This window comes from Octopus sinensis, linkage group LG2 (assembly GCF_006345805.1).
Source record: "Octopus sinensis linkage group LG2, ASM634580v1, whole genome shotgun sequence".
Taxonomy (NCBI): domain Eukaryota; kingdom Metazoa; phylum Mollusca; class Cephalopoda; order Octopoda; family Octopodidae; genus Octopus; species Octopus sinensis.
Genome location: NC_042998.1, coordinates 172,879,076 through 172,901,140, shown reverse-complemented (window position 1 = coordinate 172,901,140; position 22,065 = coordinate 172,879,076). Strand labels below are relative to the sequence as shown.

Here is a 22,065-nt window from a genome sequence, read left to right as displayed (position 1 = left end):
TTTGTGTGAATATATGCATATAGGCATATGTACGTGGGTGTGCGTGCGCGCGTGTGCATTATGTACATGCGCGCACATGCGATTGCAATGAGTTTTCTTATTCCTTTACCTTTTACTTTTTACTTCCTCCTCTTCGGTTTTTTCCCTTGGTTAACGGTCATTTTCATAGCATATTTTAATTGCCTCGGTAACTGAAGAAATGCCGGTGTAGGTTTCCACCCCGACATCCAACACTCAGAGTTTTATCATGGCAACCGAATAATTCTCATATATTATACACACACACACACACACACACACACATATATATATATATATATATATATATATATATATATTACGGAGATGTACTTGCATAGCGAGTGACTTGATCTGAGATCGTGTGCTGGAACGAAAATAATTGCAGCGTGGAAGGTGTTTATAAGCCATTTAAGAAACACACAAAACCGTTAGATTCACTTCAACATTTAAATTTAATTTGTCAAAATAGTTTGACAAATTAAATTTAAATGTTGAAGTGAATCTAACTGTTTTGTGTGTTTTTTAAATGGCTTATAAACACCTTCCACGCTGCAATTGTAAATATATATATATATATATATATATATATATATATATATATATATATATATATAAACGAAGTGTGAAATACTAACATAAAGAATCTACCAGCTCTATCAGGAATCGAGTCACCGCGCGCTGCTTACAGTTCGGAAAATTGCCGCTGAAAATGTGCACACAACTGCTTGGATTCGAGTATTATGCGTTCGGCCCGGTCCATCAAAGGCCGAAATGTGGCTTTATAGCACATGGAATGGCTTCTTTTTTGTGATGATTTATTTGTCCTGCTAATCCCTGTTATGCATCTACTTTGTGGTTTTCGTGTCCCGCTTAGTCACGTTCACACTCTTACATTATTGAGATTTCCTCCAGTTCCAACAGGAACAGCGACTACCTTTTCACTATTAAATTGTATTAGGTCTAGTCGTTTTTGCTTCGTGAAAGGGAGCATGACTTTCTCTATCTAAAGTTTATACATTATTTTCCAGTGTCTTATTTTGGTATGCTTGCTTCTGGAATAGCATTCCATTACAGTTCTATTGTCATTTTGAGTCAATCTTTGTAGCAGTATTTGGATAACGACCAGGTCCATCCTGCTGCGCAGTAGAGCACTTGTCGAGCGAGTGACCTTCACTCGGAGTTCGTTTGTCATAAAGGCAGTTTTAATAATGTATATTTGGCAATACACTCATAAATTGGGGTGAGTTGATAAGGTGTCACAACCACTATTTTTATCGACACACCATCTCTTAGTGGTTGCCTCTCTATGTAGAGAACCCTGTGAAGACTTTGTCTGCCCTTTGTTTTTTTTATTCTCGCGCTGCAATAACGAAACCTGCTGTTTCCCCTTTCAGACCTGCCCTTTGTAGCTATTGGTGTGTTACATTTTGATCAATATCTGGCTTGCACAGGCGGTTAGCGTGTTTTCCATGCAGGAGTTTACCTTCTTTGCTTTTTGCTTGATGATTTTTTTGCATCAATGATAGGTTTGTCACTATCTGGATCTTGGGACTTTCTGATTGTTAATTTCTAAACCAGTAGCAATGGTAGGTCTGTCAGTATTTGGGTGTCTTTAGTTATTCTTATTGTTAACTTGTAGGGCGAGAGACTTTTTAAATTTGTGACTAAGCTTCATGACTGAAGCTTGATTGAAGCTTCATGCTTCAGTGCAGTTCGTAAGGTACGTTTCAAGGCCTATTATTGCTGATTTGAAGGATTATTCGACTCTTCTTATCTTCTTATCAAGACTCTTCCACTAATTTTTCCTGTGAATTAAATCCTGTCTACAGCTGATTTTGGATGGTGCATTCGGTACCGTGTAAAGATTTTTAAGGATTTTTCCATCCATATTCTGCACGTCAGTGAGACTCTACTTAATGATAACAAAGCTATATGCGGTTACTGGTATGGCCAAAAAATTGATCGCATTAATTCTGTTTATTATTATCATTATTATTATTATCATCATCATCATCATCATCATCATCATCATCATCATTATTATTATTATTATTATTATTATTATTATTATTATTATTATTATTATTATTATTATTATTAAGGCGGCGAGCTGGCAGGACCGTTAGCCCGCCGGGCGAAATGCATAGTGGTATTTCGTCTGTCGCAACGATCTGAGTTCAAATTACGCCGAGGTCGACTTTGCCTTTCATCCTTTCGGGGTCGATAAATTAAGTACCAGTTGCGTACTGGGGGTCGATCTAATTCACTGGCCCCCTCCCCACCAAAATGTCAGGCCTTCTGCCTATAGTAGAAAGGGTTATTATTATTATTATTATTATATTATTATTATTATTATTATTATTATTATTATTATTATTATCATCATCATTATCAGTAGTAGTAGTAGTAGTAGTAGTAGTAGTAGTAGTAGTAGTTATGTAGGCAAGTAGATTGGCAGTATCTATCGAATGTTTATCAAAACACGCAGTATTTTGTCAAATTCCTCTAGGGCCTATATCCAAATATCTTGTGCACATTTCTCTTTTTGTTTTGCTTTTCACTCCACGGTCGACAAAATAATAGCAACAAAATATTGATGTATAAGAATCGGTTCTTCTTTCCTATCAAACTATGTCGTCTTCTGCTATAAATCCTTTTTACTATAATTATTTTCTTCCTGAAAAGGAAGTTTTATGTTTCTAATTTTCCAAGAGAAAACAGAACATCATGTGCTTCCTATGTATATTGAAAAATAAGAGCCCGAGAAAGCCAAACATAAGTTTGTTATTCGGTATGTTCGATAACATGATAATTTCGAGAGAATTTTATTACGCTAGCTGGATGGTTAGCTGAGAAATGAAGAAGACTGCACTCTATTTTATATCTAAGAGTTTTGTCGTCATGGTGAGATAAGTTGGAGTCAGCGATCTAACTCATGAGCAATAGCTGCATCTTCGGCAGCAGCAGCAGTAGTATAAACGTAACAACAATAAATGCAATAGCTGCGACCACAGGAAAACAGCGACAGTATTAGTAGTAACAGCATTTGCGAAGCAGCGACAGTAGTTGCACGTCTATGGGCAACTGTAGAGGCTTTGCAATAACTGAAGTAGTAACAGTAATAGAAATCAGCTATGATATCTTCTTCACTTCAACTGGGATGTTGATCCTTCCCTTAAAACGATGAAACCATTTAATTGTCAGCATAACACTGCTCCTGAAACCATTTAATTGTCAGCATAACACAATTTCAGAATGATTCAAATTATAAGTTCAAACTAGGGGAGGGAGGAGGAGGCGAATATATCCGCCGCCATAATGAGAGAAATGCTACAAACCTGTTAATATAATGCAACATCCTAGATATAAATACTGTCGCGTGAGAGCCTATATAGGAAATAGGGGTATGTAAAAGTTAAACTCTGGGAGAGAAATACAATATCACCTGACCTTTTGACGAGCATATAATCCAAGAGATCCCAGTCAACTAACATTTGACTGAAATTATTCCCTGGATTTGCAAACTGAGCTCTTGTTCAGTTCAAAGATTCGCGAATAGAACAACAAATAAGAAATTTTAACCTGAGATAGATGAAAAAACGCTATATTTATGGGTTTGTAGATTATATTACTGCCTCGCTTCTTATTGCCCACTCTTCCTAAATTATAAATGTTCAAGGCTAACAAATCTGATTGTAAAACTGGAAATCCCGTAGGTAATATTAATGATTGCCTTCAAATATTTCACCTCGACGCTCCATAGACCTCTACTCCTCCCTCTTCTAGGGACGTAGAGTTGATGGAGTAAAACTTTTAGTGCAGGTTTTGATATTTTCTTCATATTTTTTTGTATTACAGTTTAGATAGTATAGGTCTTTTACATTCTTGTCGAACACTACAAGGCCATTACAAAGGGTACGAATAATGTTCTTCCAAATAATATCAATTTTTAATATTTGGTACTGTGAAAATATACATTTTTCATACACGTTGAAACACCTTTCGCACATACAGTTTTTACTCGCATCTACGTTCAAGTATTTGTAATTATCAGTGCCTTTATTATTCATGATTTTTGGAAATACATAAAGAGTACCATTCTTGAAACACTTGTATTCGGAACTTCTTGGTGATTAACCCAGATGTTGTCAAAGCTGGCAAGGAAGATTACGGTTATAAGAAATCCGCCATTTTAACAAAATAACTAAAGGTTACAAGAGTGCCCAATGATAAACGTATATTGACATATTCACGACGATTAACAATAATGTTTACAGTTAAAGATATTTAGGAGAAAATATAATTATTATTGTTGTTGTTATGCATGTTTCTTCTTTCAGTTTTTCCCGTTTTTTGCCGAGTGGTGTGCCAGTTAAAACAATTTTTTGCACTATTTGCAGGGGGTGATAAACCAGACAAAATTATCAAATTATTTTCAACTTCTTGTTTGATCATTCTTAGTACTCCTACAATAGCTGGTATTGTAAATGTGTCATAAGTAGAGTGTGTTATCATGCATTAAGTTCTTTGATGGCATTTCCTTAAAGTATGTATCGTATGAATTACATTTCATTATCAGCTTTAGGTGAGTGTATACCGTATGACGTTTTGTCTTTTATTCAGGAGAAGCAGTTGCCTTGATTCCTTAGACGGCTCTTAAAATTGGTGAAATAGAAGCAAGAATATATCCTCAAACCAGCAGCCTAAGCTGAACAGCTGTAATATACTGGACTATGCTGAAAGTGCCATCGATGGAGTCGTTAATCTGAGTGGCAAGTTAAATATAGGAGGCGAAAGTCAGATTTGATCTCAAAAATCAAGCAGCAGGAAGAAATACCTTAAAGCATCTGGTCCGACATTCTCACAGTTCCGCCTATGCACTACCTTGAAATGGTATATTTTCGATCCCAAAAGAATGAAAGCAAAGTTCACCTGTGCAGGATTTGAACTCAGACTGCCGGAATAGTTACATGAAACATTCCATCAAACGCTCTAATGATTCTGCCAAATTACACTCTTGTGTCCTGCGAGTCTACAGTTTGAAATGCCTTACATAATTGAAAGTGTCTTGTGCAGGATGCGAACTGTGTCTGGCACGACTATATTTGAATTGGTTATATTGCTGTAAGCCCTAATATACTTTGCATGATTTTTTGTCACATGTTTCGATTATTATTATTACACTATTTAATATAATGAAGGCGGCGAGCTGACAGAAACGTTAGCACGCCGGGCGAAGTGGGAAGCCGTATTTCGTCTGCTGCTACGTTCTGAGTTCAAATTCCGCTGATGTCGACTTTGCCTTTCACACTTTCGGGGTCGAAAAATTAAGTACTAGTTGTGTACTGGGGTCGTTGTAATCGACTGGCCCCCTCCTCCAAAATTTCGGGCCTTGTGCCTAGAACACAAAAGAATATAACATAATGAAAGCGGTGAGCTGGCAGAAACGTTAGCATGCCGGGCCTAATGCTTAGCGGCATTTCGTCTGCTACTACGTTCCGAGTTCAAATTCCGCCGAGGTCGACTTTGCTTTTCATCATTTCGGGTTCGATAAATTAAGTACCAGTTACGCACTGGGGTCGATGTAATCAACTTAATCCCTTTGTCTGTCCTTGCTTATCCCCTCTGTGTTTGGCCTCATGCGTGCAATAAAGAAATAAGAAACGTTAGCACGCGGGCGATAATGCTTAGCGGTATTTTGTCTGTCTTTACGTTCGAAGTTCAAATTCCGACGAGGTCGACTTTGCCTTTCATCCTTTCGGGATCGACACATTAATTACCAGTTGCGTCCTGTGGTCGATCTAATCGACTGGTCCCCTCCCCCAAAGTTTCGGGCCTTGTGCCTAGAGTAGAAAAGATTATTTAATATTACTGTCCAATCTTTTTAGTTTCAAAGTCTTTCACAGTTCTAACTCACCCTTCTCGTGTTACTTTTAACTGGAGGTAATTAAGACACCTTATAAATCTTTGACCTTAGAGTAGTTTTTGTATCCACCTTCTCAATTCAGTTTAGAATTCCTTTTATTTTTAACCGCTTCCGATGAATTCTTGTTATCTAAATGTTTGATTTCAGTGTAGCTTGCCCCAACTTTTTTTTATTTCGTTCTTTCCTAATATATATACAAAAATGTCAAAGTATCAGTCAAGTGAGGTTTTTACTTGACATCACTGTCGCACATCATTTCGAATCTGTTTCGGGTTGTTTTATTTTCGCAATTTTTGATGTTGTTTCCTTTTCCTCAAAACTGTCTATCATTCCAGCCTCTACCTTCTATATGATAGCTTCCTTCAAAATAAGAAAGTGAATTTTATTTTTTATTTATATATTTATTCGGATATTTTTTGTGCTTTCTAGTTATATTAGTTTTCAGTTATTCGCTACTATTCGCCTCCGGGAATGTTTTACTACACTATGTAATTGGAATTTATATATATGCACACACAAACACACACACACACACATACACACACATACACACACACATACACACTCACAAACACACGCAAACACATAAACATTCATACATATATATGTATGTATATGTGTATCCATGCACATATATATATATATATATATATATATATATATATATATATATATATATATATATATATATCCATTGTCTTTAAATGATTTTTAAACGATTAAAACTTGTAAAATAATGCAATATGAGGGGAAGAGTAAATATTTATTGAAATAACATATAAAGATTTATAAGAAAATTTTCAATAAGTAAGGAAAAGCTCTAAAATCTTTAATACACGTTAAAGGTTTATGAAAATATTTCTTAGAAACTGAAATGTGAAAGGTCATTGCTTGTAATGAAAAAAACTCAATCGTGGTAGTAATTTCATACCTGTGGTTGTTACTTTGACACAAACAGCTGTGGTTTTAATAATGCATATAAGTCATGGTTATAATTAAACATGCCGGTGGTTTCTAATGGCAAAGTTCAGGTCAGTCTGGGATCAATTGAAAGAGTTAATAACGCAACTGAATATTTGTAACGGAACACTTCAGCAGTGTTTTAATGGCGCAGATGAGTGTTGAATGAAATGAGTCAGTGCGAGTGTTTGAAGTGACATTGCAGTGGTGATTGTAATGATAAATACACAGCATCGACGGCAGTAAAATAGCTGGGTAATGGTTGTGATGAAACAGACAGGTGGTGGTTGTAGTGTCAAAGCTAAATTGTAGTTGTAATTTCTTCGAAGTATTTGTAATGATACCCGTGTGTTGTTTATAATGAAATAATAATGTAAATCTTTATGGGGAATTTTAATGAAGCTGATCATGCAATCTTCAGTTCTGCATAAGCCTGATGATCTTATTTCTGGTAATTATTATTGTTTCAAAATTATTTATATCTCATCTCCATGATGGAATTTAGGTGGGCTTACCCTTGGATAAGAAGTCATCACCTCTGACTCCAGCCATCCAAGCACTTTCGAATAATCTTCTCAATCCCTAACAAGCAGGCCAGTTGTATGTATTTGGTATGCTTCTGCAAGTCAATCTTTTGTGCACTCTTTTTGAGCGTCTTTCCTGTTCTTCCTAATGCTCAAAGACAATTGGCACGAGCTTACTTTTCTGCAATCCCACAATCTGCTTATCTTTTTTCGGGTCCCAGTATACATCTACCTTGTTGATTTCTTGTTGGTTTCTTTTTCTCTTGTAAAAAATGGACAGGCCACATCAGTTATGTAACAAGTTTGTTCCCTTCTCTCAGTCATCTGTACATGTAGTCTATTATGCTCGAAAGTCTCGAAAAATTTAGCCTTATTTTCTGTCACATTTTCAGGTGCACGCACATTCGTACCACTTACGTCCTGATGGAAGTCCATACGCCTTACACATTTCCCAGTGAATGTGCTTCGCAACCTTATCATGTACTGTATCTAGGCGATTTGGAACATTCACTTACTACGTGGGTCACTGTTTCTTCTCATTCAGCACACAACCTGTATAATGGCGACACATGTACTCCTGCCTTACATTTTGTACTATTTGTCCAGAGGGTTTGATACTGAGCTGCCATCTTTAATCATTCTGCCTATGTTTTGAGAATTCCTTTTTCCAACCATTTACAAGTTTATTCGCCTCTTTCCGCCTCAGAACACTTCATAATCTGTGGGTGTAAATGGTTTTTCCCTATAACTTTGATTTCTCCTTTAGAGTACTTCATCTTTTGTTTCTCCTTCTCCTAGCGTGTTCTTCAGTGTTTTTGTTAACATACTGGCTGAGACTTTTCACTTCTGTGTTCACGCAATTCTCCTTCTGAGCTTTTTGACCAATAACTTGCAGTTTCTCTTGGTTCCAATTCACAATATCTACCACATATCTCAAGATAGGTCAAGAGGGAATAAATATTGGGTATTATTAGACAAGATGATACTAAAGAACTGCAAAAGAAGGTTAATGGGACTCGGAAAGACGTGGATTACAAAATAGGCCTACGATATGGTACCTAATAGATAGATAGGAAAATGTATGGAGAAATGAGTAGCAGAGAATATACAAAGCTTGCTAAAGAGAAGTATGACAATCTGGGAAATGGTATAAACATCTCAACGAAAGTCAAGGGGTACAAAGAACATTAAAAGAGGAATATTTCAAGGAGACAGTTTCTTATCACTCTTGTTTGTGCTGATATCATCATCACCATCATCATCCTCGTCATCATCATCATCATCATCATTATTATTATTATTATTATTATTCACAGAAAGACCGCCTTCCGGGCTGTTTACTGCTAGCTCCTTGATAATATTTTAAAATTTTATTCCCAATTCTAATAATTTTTATATTTTACGTCTAATTATTTTCTTGTATAATAGTGCTCACTTGCTTATTAAGTATTGCTTTCATTATTTTATCACAGTCATAATCTCTCTTTGTTAAACAAACATCACGGTAGTCCAACAACAGAGGGAGAAGCAGTTTGTCAAGTTTTACCTTCCCCTCTGTAAGCTTTGCAGTGTGTGTGAGAGAAAGAGGGGGGAGAGAGAACATTGCAAACAATGAATGAAATAAGCATCAATTGAAAAAATCATAAAAATAAAAGGGCATTACAGATGTATACGCCCCCGACTTTGTTGCCTCATGACATCCAGAAAATTGGATACGTTTTAGCAAAAGTTTCTACAAATGCCGCTTGAGAGTATATAGGGATTTATGAGAAAGAATTTTTCCGATGAGGTGACGAGAGGAGTTTTGGAAAATTCACACAATCTGACTTTTTAGGGTCAGTTTTTAGGGTTAAGGTTAGGGCTAGTTTTAGGGTTAGTTAGAGTTAGTGTACCATTACACGTCTACGCAGCGTTCATTTAAAATATTTTGTGCGTAACACCTGTATTTAAGTAATACCGTTAAGGGACCTCTGTATTTAAGTAGTACCCGTTTCACAAAATTTCATTTGTGTCAAAATATTTTCTTCGCTTTGAAACTACGACCTGTTCACTGACAAAACTTCGCAAAAGTAATGCAGCATGAAGTTTTGTCAGTGAACTGCAACACACACACACACACACACATACACACACACACATACACACACACACATACACACACATTCATGGTTTTCATTTGTGTGTATGCATATTTATGTATGTGCGCGTGGGTATCACTGTTGAAATCGCTCGTTAAACTTGTTTATGTATATATTGGCTCGGTGGTACAGAGCGTTGGGAGACTGAATAAGTTGCAAGTTTCGAGTACGTGTCGGTAATTTTTTTCTCTTCGTCTTCTAATAGTAATTACCCAACTTTCTTGGTTCTTCTTACAGCTATCCCGCGTTCAAAAATTATACGGGTATTTTAAAAATGTTCATTCAATGAATAATAACTTACGTAAACGTTAATAGAATAATAAATAATAAATTACGTATGCATTAATAGAATAAACTGTCGGTTCTCCAAAGAGCGAATGGAAAAAGTGAAAGTGAATGCAATGGATATTTAAATTTGTTAATTAGACGCAGTGAATGCTATGAATATTTAAATTTGCGAGAAAATTGTTTTTTTTTCAATTTAAGAAAATTGAGAAATCGAAATTATAAATTTCTTAGAACAAGAATTTATAAAAATATTTCCAGCCCATTAATAATTGCTTTCTTTTAGTAATTTTAGTAATTGCTACATACCTAATTAATAAGCACCTTTCTCCATTATAGTATAGATCATTATTATTATTATCATCATTATTATTATTAATATTATTATTATTATTATTATTATTATTATTATTATTATTATTATTATTATTATTATTATTAAACTGTGGCGTTTTTTTGCAATAAAATCGATGTTTACAGTTTCGAATTTTCAGGGGAAAATTACCGCTAAGAAAAGGAAGATAAATTTTTTCCACAGAAAATTGTAGATATTAAGGTTTTAAGATTTACTGGAGATGATTTTTTTTTGTCTTTCCGAACAGAGAAAACTATAGTGTTCTTGGAATAAATATGATGTTTACATTTTCGAATACTCAGGGGGAAAGGAAATGATAGGTATTCACAGACGGTGTAGGTATTAAAGGTTTTAAAGGTGATCGTTTATGTGTTCGAAAGTTGTAGATATGTAAGTTCCTTAACTTATTTTGAGGGAAATTCAAAATATTCACAGGAAACTGTTGATATTCCAGTCTTTTAGAGTTATTTTTCAGTTGTCCGGCTGGGTTGTATTAGTGTTTGTGTGTCTTCAACTGCTGATAGGTCAGAGCAGCGAAGACCACGTCCAGTTGCTATCACGTCAAGCCGACTATTATTATTATTTTTATTTTTATTATTATTATTATTATTATTATTATTATTATTATTATTATTATTATTATTATTATCATTATTATTATTATTATTATTATATGAAAGCTCATAGCTTATTTTGCTGGGTATAATGGAAAGTGTCAGTTGTCCACAGCCAGCAAACTAAGGTGACACTTGTTTACTGGTCATGCTTCAAGAACCCTGCGAAGAATTCTTGCAGTTCCAAGCAATGCAGATTTTTGTAGGTGTTGTACCTTCACACTTGCACCGATCTTTATTCAGGCATGTTGGTAGTTGAGTGCTGATACTTCCAAGTGCACCAATTGCTATTGGTATCACGCCTACTCTCTTCATTGACTACAACCTTCGTATTTCGCACTTTAAATCATCACAGTTGTTTAATTTTTCTTCTTCTTTCACATTGATCCTGTTGTCATCGAGGCATGTTATGCCGATTATCATAATGTTCTTTCCTTTTTATTCACCACAACAATGTCTGGTTTCCGATGTCTGCTCAGGTGATAGCACTGGATCATTGCATCCACAGGATTTTGCATTTCTCGTTTTCAGTGACTCATTATGGAATTTTCTCATACCACATCTTTGCTCTTTGAAGGCTGTGACTTCCACAGAGCCCCCAATAGATCATTCTAGCCACATCTTCGTGGTGTCGTTTGTATACGCGTTGTGCCAATTTCGGGCATTCACCCCTCTCACCACACATTCTGCATTTGTCGCTATCGGTAGTGTTGTCAGTTCAGCACTTTATATAATTGGTCTTTAACGCTTGTTCCTGATTTGCGCATATGAGTGCTTCTGTCTGTATCTTCAGATCATTCCGCCTCATACATAGCCACCGGTCCTCTGTATCTGTCTTGGCGTTCACATCTCTTACAAACTGACGTTTATTTTCTCTTCCTTTCATGACTTTCCTTTTCTTTTGTTAATTTCTTGTTTAAATTTATCTTTAGACACAATTTTCAGCTTTTATGACGCCGGTCTTCTTCAGGTTTCAACAATGGCTCCACGGCATTTTTTATATACCACCTTAGGCTGTTTTACTCTGCTTTGATACAGTCCTGGCAACAGATTAAACCTCTCCCACACTTTCTTGTGGACAAGTACAGCCTATCGGTGTCACTCTTAGGGTGACAGTCTCCGTGCACTGTCAACATTTTTCTGGTCCTGGTATCCATTTTCATCATTTCTTTCTTTTGCCATTTTATAATCCTCGCTCCATACTGAAGTGATGCTATCGCCCACGTATTAACTGCTTGGATTTTATTCCATTCAGTCAATTTTGAGTGCAACACCAACCTTAGTCTTCGTAAATAATCTATCTTCAGCTGCTCCTTCATTTCCTTTTCCATTATCTCGTTGTAATCTAGTACACAAAGGTATTTATATCCTTCCGTTTCGATTTGCTTAATCAAGTCTTTATTCGGTAATACTATCCCAGCTAGGAACTGTACCTTGCCTCTTTTTAGGTAGATTACTTCGCACTTCTTGAGTCCAAATTTCATTCTAATATCAGTATTAAAACAGTGGAACGCGTTAATCAAGGAACTCACTTGTGTCTCATTTTTGCAATACAGTTTCAAATCATCCATGAAGAGGAGGTGATTGATTGTTTGGGATTTTTCCTTTAGTTAGTACCCTAGGTTCATTTTCCTGAGTACCAATGTCAGGGATATCTATTATTATTATTATTATTATTATTATTATTATTATTATTATTATTATTATTATTATTATTATTATTATTATTATTATAATTATTATTATTATTGTTATTATTATTATTATTATTATTGATTCTTTGCATTATAACTTTATTTCAGCTGCCTTAGTACCGGGCATCCTCCGGAGACCAAGAGTAGTAAGGGTATTTTCGTATTGCTACGTATGCTAAAATTATCACCACCTTTATTCCATTTTAGATGGAGAGTGTTTTTCGTAGTATATGGGACGTACCCATCAAGGTTATCTATTGTAGTTCACGGAGATTGGAGTTATCATCATCATCATCATCATTATTATTATTATTATTATTATTATTATTATTATTATTATTATTATTATTATTATTCTATGTTTGACTTTTGCTTTATATTTGTACAAGTTGGCTCCAAGTCTCACCCAGAGACCTCAAGAGACAACAGGGTTGGAAGTTCATGTTGTTGTTATGCCTAGTGTGCCATATATTTGGGGGGTGGGGATGTTGTACTAATGAATGTCTAAAAAAAAAGTTTTTTTTTTTTTTTTTTAAACCGAAAATTATGTTTGTTTTAAACCTTGAGATTACATAGAGAGTATTTTGCGTAGGATATGAGCAGTTCCCATGAGCACTATCTTTTGAACTTCTGCCATTTTTGGGTTTCCTGGTACCTGAGTTAGGTAGCTATCAGCCCCTTTTGCTATCATTCCCAAGGCACCTATGACAACAGGTATTGTTTTAGTCTTCAGCTTCCACAGTTTCCTGATTTCTATTTCAAGATCTTTATATTTGCTCAGTTTTTGGTAGGCCTTGACAGATACGTTTATATCGATTGGGACAGTCATATCAATGAGGAGGCATGTTCTTTGTTTGAAGTCTTTCAATATGATGTCTGGCCTATTTGCATCTATCTTCCTGTCAGATTGAATGCTGAAGTTCCAGAGGAGTGAGATGTGGTCATTTTCAAGCACTGGGGGTGGTTTGTGTTCCCACCAGTTTTTTTCATGGGGCAAATCCAGGTTTTTACAGATTACCCAGTGAATATATTGTGCAGCTCTATCGTGCCTGTTGAGATACTCTGTAGGCGCTAGAAGACTGCACTTGGAGACCACATGGTCAATGGTTTCATTTTGTTGCTTGCATACACGACACGTTGGACTGCTTCTGATATTTAATATGTTGGCCTGGTAGTTTCTTGTTGGTAGGCATTGATCTTGAGCTGCTATGATAAACCCCTCTGTTTCAGATTTTAAGCCAGAGGCCATTAGCCATTGATGGGTCAGGGCTTTGTCGATATCTGCATTATTCGCTCTCTTTGGGTATTTGCCATAGAGAGGTTTTTCTTGCCATTTATTATTCAGAATATCTAAGGCCGCAGTTTTGGCACGGGTTTTCATGCGCCTAGCTTTTTCTGTGCTTGTTTCTTGTATATCTATCTCTAATTCCGAAATTGGTTGTATTCGGAATTCACTTAGATATTCCTTTGCCTCTTTTGTGACTGAGTATGATGCTTTCTTGTTTTCATGTTTTGAGACAAGTTTTAACATCCAGTCCTCAGAGTTTTTCAGGTAGGTGTCTAGGCCAATTGTAGCAATCTTCATTGTTATTGCCAGTTGCCAAAGACCACGGCCTCCCTCTTTTCTTGGCAGATAAAGTCGTTCTGTATCTGCCTTAGGGTTGTGCATTCTATGCATTGTCAACAGTTTCCTTATTTTTCTGTCGAGCTGACATATTTCAGTAATTGACCAGTTAACAATATTGAAACTGTAAGTCACGACTGGTATAGCTAATGCATTGATTGCTTCGATCCTGTTTCTTGCATTCAGCTCTGTCTTGAGTATTGCTCTCACTCTTCGATAGCATTCTCTCCTGATCCTTTCCTTCATCTCTAATGCCTTATTCCGTTCCCTTCAATTACCCCTAGGTACTTGTAGCTCTCCGCTGGGTCTAGTTCTTTTATGACATTCTGTTGGTCAAGGTTAACGTTAGATGTTTCTGTCATTTTTCCTTTGATAAAGGTAGCCTTTGCACATTTATCGAGGCCGAATTGCATTCTGATGTCGTCACTGAATTGTTTGACTATCGCTAGTAAGCCCTTGAGTTGTTGATCATTTTTTGCAAAAAGCTTTAAATCATCCATGTAAACGAGATGATTTATATTTTTATCAAACATTTTATACCCGTACTGCGCGTCATTGAGCAGCTTTGAGACAGGTATTAAGGATAAACAAAAGAGGAGTGGTGACAATGAGTCACCCTGGATAATGCCACACGAAATTTTTACATCACCAGCATTTAGGGATTCACTGTCACTGTTCAGAGTTAGTGTGGTTCTCCATGATCTCATACTTACAGTCAAGAAGTTTCGCAGAGTTGGTGCTATCTTATACATTTCAAGGCATTTCCTAATCCAGCTATGTGGTAGGCTATCAAAAGCCTTTTTATAGTCTATCCAGGCTATTGATAAGTTTTTGTGTCGTTTGTGACAATCTTCTAAGATCATCTTATTGATGTGTAGTTGGTCTTTACAGCCGTAGGATCCACGTTTACATCCTTTCTGTTCATTAGGGAATATGCTGCTGTCTGTTAAAAAACTATAGGTATATTCCGTCAGGACAGATGTTAGTGTTTTGTACATAGTTGTTAAGCAGGTTATGGGTCTATAGTTTTTTGGTTCATTTGTTTCTTCACTTTTTGGAAGCAGGAATGTTAACCCATTAACTAGCCAAGGAGGCATCCTACTAGGGTGTTGCAAAACATCATTGTACAGTTCTGTTAGCAGTTCATGGCTCTCTGGGAAGGCATTCAGCCAGAAGTTAGGAATTTTATCCTTTCCTGGAGACTTCCATTTGCTTGACCTCCTGAGAGCAGATCTTATATCCTCTACCTTGACACCCTCCCACTTTTGCTCTTCTAAGGGGTCCAGTTCTGTAGATATTCTGTCAATCCAGGGGGCCTTTTCGTTGTGTGTTTTTTCTTCTGCCCAGATTTTATTCCAAAATCTCTGCACTTCTTCTTTTGATGGTACAGACCCTGCAGCAAACGCTGTTTTTCCTATCTTCCTGTAAAAATTCTTGGTGTTATTTTTGAACATGTTGTTGTCCTTGAAAAATCTAACACGCTTTTCATACCTCGCTATGCGGGCAGCTTTGGCAGATACCTTTTGTTTGATGGTTTCTATGGTGGCATCAATATCAAGTATAGTTTTCATATTGTATTTTTTCAGTAATTTTGGGTTTTTGTAGGTTTGGTAGTCTTGTTAGCCTTAGGTTTTTCAAATATTCAATGTCAGATCTAAATATTTTAATTTGTTGTTGCAGACGCTCTTGCCAAGAAGGCTTTTTGTGGGACTGTTGCCGTTTTCTAATCTTTAATAATAATCTTATTATTATTATTATTATTATTATTATTATTATTATTACTATTATTATTATTATTATTATTCAGTAGTTTTATTTTTATAGCGTGCTTTCACTTCACTACCGAGCGCAGCTCTGTGTGCCTTGGGTATGTGCTGTGATATGTTGTGATGCTCTGATGGTTATTGTATGGAAAGTGTTCTGCGTAGGATGTGTGCAGTGCCTAGTAGTGCAATTTTCTGTATGTTATATGTGTTTGTAAGTCCTAGTGTTTTTGTTATGTATTTGTCTGAATATTTTTTTATCATGCCTAATGCACCTACTATGATAGGAATCGTTTCTGTTTTTAGATGCCACATTCTGGTTACCTCTATTTCCAGGTCTTTGTATTTCGAAAGTTTCTCCATTTCTTTTAGAGACACGTTGTCATCTGCCGGTATTGATACATCAATTAGAAAGCATTTTTTTTCTTCATGATCTCTGACAACTATATCTGGTCTGTTGGCCTTAATTTCTCGGCATATCCCAGAGTATGGTTGCTTTCACCTTTTCTGGTTTGTGCCTATACCATCTTTTTTCTGTTGTTATTCCATAATGTTGGCATAGCTTCCAGTGTATGTAGGTTCCAACACTGTCATGTCTGTGAATATATTCCTTCTTAACCAGGACTGGGCAGCTAGAGATAATATGATATATTGTTTCTTGTCCATCTCCACATATTCTGCAGTTACTTGTTATATTTCTTTTCATTACATGTTTTTGGTAATTTCTGGTGGGGAGGCTTTGGTCTTGTGCTGCAATTAAAAATCCCTCCGTCTCTGCTTTGAGTCCTGAGCTTCTCAACCATTGCTGGGATTTTTCTTTGTCTATTTCTTTTGTATTTAGTTTAGTCCAGTATTTACTATGAAGGGGCTTTTCTTGCCATCGTTTTATCATGGTTCTTTGCTGTTCTAGTTTTAGTTTGGATTTCATTTGTTTTATAGATTTTGTTGTTTCTTCATCTTCTTCATCTTCTTTATATTTGTTAGGTGCTATGATTTCTTGTTTGTATTTGTCAGCTTCCTTAAATGCTGATAACAGTTTTTTGTTTTGCTCGTGTTTTGCCGCTATTTGTATAAGTTTTCCTTCCGTCTGAAGTAGATATTTTTGCAGTCCTATGGTGGTTATTTTATAGTAGTTTTCCAGCTGTATAAGGCCTCTACCACCTTCTATACGTTGTATATATAGTCTTTCTATGTCAGATTTTGGGTGATGCATCCTAGATCCTGTCATTATTTTTCTTGTTTTCCTATTTGTTTTGGTCAGTTCATTTAGTGTCCAGTTAAGGATATTGTAGCTATAACTTATAACTGGGACAGCTAAAGTGTTAATACCTATTATCTTGTTTTTAGCATTGAGCTCTGTTTTTAGTATTGATCTAACTCGTCTATAATATTCTTTTTTTATTTTTTTTTTTATTTGTGTGTGTTGTGTCTTATCTAGTTCATGGATTCCTGAGTATTTGTAAGTTTGGCTTTGGTCTAATTCTTTTATTTCATTGGTTTTATCTAGTGTGATGTTGCTACTCTTAACTAGTTTTCCTCTTTTCAGGGTTACTTCGGCGCATTTTTCTAATCCAAATTTCATATCTATTTCTTTGGTAAATCCATGAACTGTCTTTAATAGTGTTTCCAGCTGTTTGTCATTTGCAGCGTATAGTTTTAGGTTATCTATATATAAAAGGTGGCTGATCGTTTTGCCGTAACATTTATATCCGCATCCAGTTCTATTTAGAATATCAGTGCCAAGCAGAAAAGGAGTGGAGAGAGCGTGTCTCCCAGGAATATTCCTCTTCTAATGGGGGTGGCTTTGGTTTTCATGAGTCCCTCTTTTGTTTGGAGCTGGAGAACTGTTTGCCATTTATTCATAGAGTGTCCTATGAATTTTATAATTGTTGCTGCTACTTTGTTAATGGCGGGATGCTATCAAACGCCTTTTTGTGGTCGATCCCGGCCATACTGAGGCCTTTCTTCTTTCTGTGGTTGTCTTCAGTTATGGCTTTATTAATCATTAGTTGATCTTATTATTATTATTATTATTATTATTATTATTATTATTATATTATTATTATTATTATTATTATTATTATTTCTGTTGTTATTATTTGCAGAATCCTGGATGAAAACAGGTATAAATAACCGTGCAATCAAAAATAAGAAATACAAAAAGGAATTTTTGAGAAAATATCATTGTATCTTATTTTCTACCAAAATAATTTTTAAAATGAATACATCCGACCAAGATATATTCGAAGAAAACCCAAAACCTGTAAGGATTACTGAGCATTCCCATTCCTCAACAAATAGGGTTCCAAAACCGCCTCGACCTCTTCCTAGAAATGATAGTTGTTCGCCAAGAGTTCCGACCGAAAGGTTTGGTCGTGTAAACCAGATATGCAAGCAATTAGAATCGAGACCTCTTGCTGATACTGTCGAACTTCGAAATGGGAAAGTAACTCATCGAGCATATGGGTCAAATTTTGGAGTCAACAAAATCAAATGTAAAAATAACGGCTCTCCACGATCACCGCAGAGAAAAACTGTATCGACTGCATTGAAGCATAACAGTGAAGGGCAGAAAGAAGCTCAAAAATTTATTAAGGATACTGTATTACATAATTACATAAAGGAAAATGAAGATGAGGTAGGGGACGATGATAAGAAGAACGGAGAAGAAGAGAATGAGGAAGAACCGGAGCAGGAGCAAGAGCAGGAAAATAAGGACGACGAGGTTGCGGAAGAGGAATGCAAAACAATTGCCTCGGAGTATAGAAAGTTGAATAGTAAGTTCTGATTTTTTTTCTCTTTCAACCAATATAAAATTTTTATGCTTAAATTCAGCTTCGTTTCATCAATTCAGTCAATGTTTTAATAGTCTTTTTCTTAACTATTTCTTTTTCGTCTCTTTTGTTTCTTTGTATATTTGTCCACCAAGCAGTGAAATCCGTTTGTCACACGAAATTATGGGCCTTCTCCCGAAATGTCTTTCCTAAATATCTATTGGCAGAACAGTGTTTGCTACTTCTAACAAGAAATATGGAAACTGTCAAGAAATAACATGTACTGTTCCAAGTATTATTTTATGCTATAATAGTTTTAATGAAATATTTCTTACATCGAATTAGTAATTTGGATGGATAACAACAATGAAACGGGATATCACATATCTACAGGTCCCGTGAAGATTATTTGAAAGATTTAAGCAGTTTTAAAAGAGAGTCAGAAACGAACCAAAGATATTTTTCCCGAAGAACGTAACTCAGCAACTATTTTTTTTTGTTTTTCGTTTTTCTTTTCTTTATAATGGCAACATATCTGATATTATGGTATCTTATTTCCCACTAAAATAGTTATTAAATGAATACTTCTGACAATGACGTAATGAGAAATAAAAATTGTCATAGTGAATTTCATGCTTCTTTCAGATATTAGATGCATTATATGAATCGAAGTTTTTCCCACAAAATATTGCATCTGGATGGTAGATTTAGCTTTCTAACAAATTCTTTCACAATGGACAGTTTGAATACTAAAGGTTGAATTTGGAAACAAACCAATGATGTCAATAGAGTTGTGAACATCTTAAAACTAATTATAGGTTCGTGCTACCATGAATCATAAAATCGATTTAATTATGAGGAAATTAGAGAAATGCTGAAATGGTTCTAACAAAAAGTGAGAAACGTACCTATTTCTTTACTACCCACAAGGGGATAAACACAGAGGGGACAAACAAGGATAGACACACGGATTAAGTCGATTACATCGACCCCAGTGCGTAACTGGTACTTATTTAATCGACCCCGAAAGGATGAAAGACAAAGTCGACCTCGGCAGAATTTGAACTCAGAACGTAAAGACAGACAAAATACTGTGAAGCATTTCGGCCGACGGACTAGCGTTTCTGCCAGCTCACATACCAAAGACATACCAAACATACCAAAGACATTTTTCCAAAAAGCATAACAGAATTTCTACACCCCTAGCAACTATTTTTTAATCTTTTATTTGTTTCAGTCATTATTCCGTGGAATTTAGGGTTGTGTGTCACATAGCTAGCTAGAGGCGATGGCCTCTTGGAGTTAATCAACGGCAGCATTCGTCCTGTTTTTCTGGACTACCATGTTAGCTTGGCGATAACTATTAATATCCAGTATCGCTGCCATTGTCTCCTTTAGAGAGAATTAGAAATAATATTTCTATTTTTGAAAACCAGTGAATCTATTCCACTGAATATAGGTAAATAATCCTCCGAATAGTCGATCAGCAGTGACGCCTGCTGGTTCGGCTACTCCACATTGACAAGAGGCAAGCACCTCGAAACTAGTCTGTGGATGCCAGACCAGCAAGGGGAAGCTGCTGACCTCCCCTGTTCGAAGGTTATAATGGACACAGGTTTGTGTGTCACATAGCTAACCTCTTGGAGCTAATCAACAGCAGGATTCCTCCTATTTTTCTGGACTCCCATGTTAGCTTGGCGATAACTATTAATACTTATTCTATCGTCTACGATATAATAACAGAACTAATAGTGTTGCTATTTTCTTCTAAACAGCCAGATATCTGAGATTTTAAAATGGAAAATAAAAGGTGTATATGTCACGCTTTTCCTTCGGCATTAGACTCATTATATAAACCGAAATGCTTCCAGCAAAATATTGTGTCTGGAAGGTAGACTGCGCTTTCTATGACATTTTTCTACAATGAACGGCGCAAGCGTAGCTGTGTCGTAAGAAGTTTGCTTCACAACCATATGGTTCGGGTTCAGTTTCACTCATGTGACTGAATTTGTAGGTGACGCTACTTTTCTTTGAAGGACACACTTGGGAGTGAATTTGGTAGATGGAAACTAAGTAGCCCGTTGGCTATATATATATATATATATATATATATATATATATGTGTGTGTGTGTGTGTGTGTGTGTGTGTGTGTGTGTGTGTGTGTGTGTGTGTGTGTGTGTGTGTATGTGTGAGTGTATGTGTGTGTGTTGTTCAAATCTCTAAGAAAATTAAAATTTATATATATATATATATATATTATATTCAATTAGAGATAAAACCACTGTTAGGCAAATATATGCCAGGTGGTGCTATTAAGTTAGACATGGCCTGGGCCAATACTGGCCAAAACCTTTCTAAGTTATTCTAAGTTATATATATATATATATATATGCATGTGGGAGTGTGTGCGTCTTTGTGTCTGTTTGTCCCAACTACTGCTTGACAACCGGTGTTGATTTGTTTACGTCCCCGTAACTTAGTGGTTCGGCAAATGAGACGGTAGAATATATCCCAGGCTTAAAAGGAAAAATAAGTTTTGTGCTCGAATCGTTCGACAAAAATTTCTTATGGCGGCGCTCCACCATGACCACAGTGTAATGACTGAAACAAGTAAATTATAGAAAATAATTATAAAGGCCAGATTCGGAAACAAACCATCTTTAACGATAAAGTAGTGACAACCATAAGACTAATTATAGGTTACTGCTAATTCGAATCATAAATTCCATGTAATTTTGAAATTATATCAGGCTGAGTAAAACGTAAGCAACGTTTTGAAACAGGAAATTCGTCGCAATGAAATTCAACAATGCGGAAATTTTATTCATCAAAGTATCATTACCATCAACACATTTTTTGCCAATGGGTTACACGTTTGTTTATTCTGGTAACATAACGATCTGGAGTTCTGGAGTTGTTGAACTCTTTGAACGAACTTTCAGCATCGGTTTGATTTTTTTAGCTCCTTCTCTCGCAGGAAACCATCAAGATACTTGAAAAAGTGGTAGTCAGTAGGAGAAACATCTGGGGAATGAGCTGTGTGGGAAGAACTTCGTAGCCAAGCTCCCCCCATTAATGGAGCGTGGAATTATTTGCTCTCTTCTTTTGACCAGTCTGAGACGGAGGAGTAGCAGATTTTCGTTCATTGTGGCTATTTCATGGCAATAAGTTTCTGTAGTAATGGCTTTTCCGGGTTTTAAGAAGTCATAGTGCAGGAGTCCAGCAGTACACCTCCAAACAGTAACCATAACCTTCTTTTTGAAGAGCTCGGGATTAGGGAAGGTTTTCGGTGCTCCATCTTGGTCCAACCAAAATTGTAAAGAATCCACTTTTCATCGCAGGTTACAATACGGTCGAGAAATGGATCGGTCTGATGACGGAGAAGA

At 36.0% G+C, this 22,065-nt stretch overlaps 1 protein-coding gene across 2 annotated transcripts in view; it reads left to right on the top strand.

The window, feature by feature from the left end:
- Positions 1-22,065, top strand: part of LOC118762121 — a 229,904-nt gene that overhangs the window by 71,272 nt on the left and 136,567 nt on the right. Inside the window, exon 2 of one of the 2 annotated variants that reach the window (XM_036500436.1) lies at positions 18,010-18,681. The exons of the other annotated variant lie outside the window; for it this stretch is intronic. Within the exon in view, the coding sequence (XP_036356329.1) occupies positions 18,018-18,681 (664 nt within the window). The 5' untranslated portion in view covers positions 18,010-18,017. The remainder of the gene's footprint in view (positions 1-18,009; positions 18,682-22,065) is intronic. 2 annotated transcript variants of the gene reach the window in all.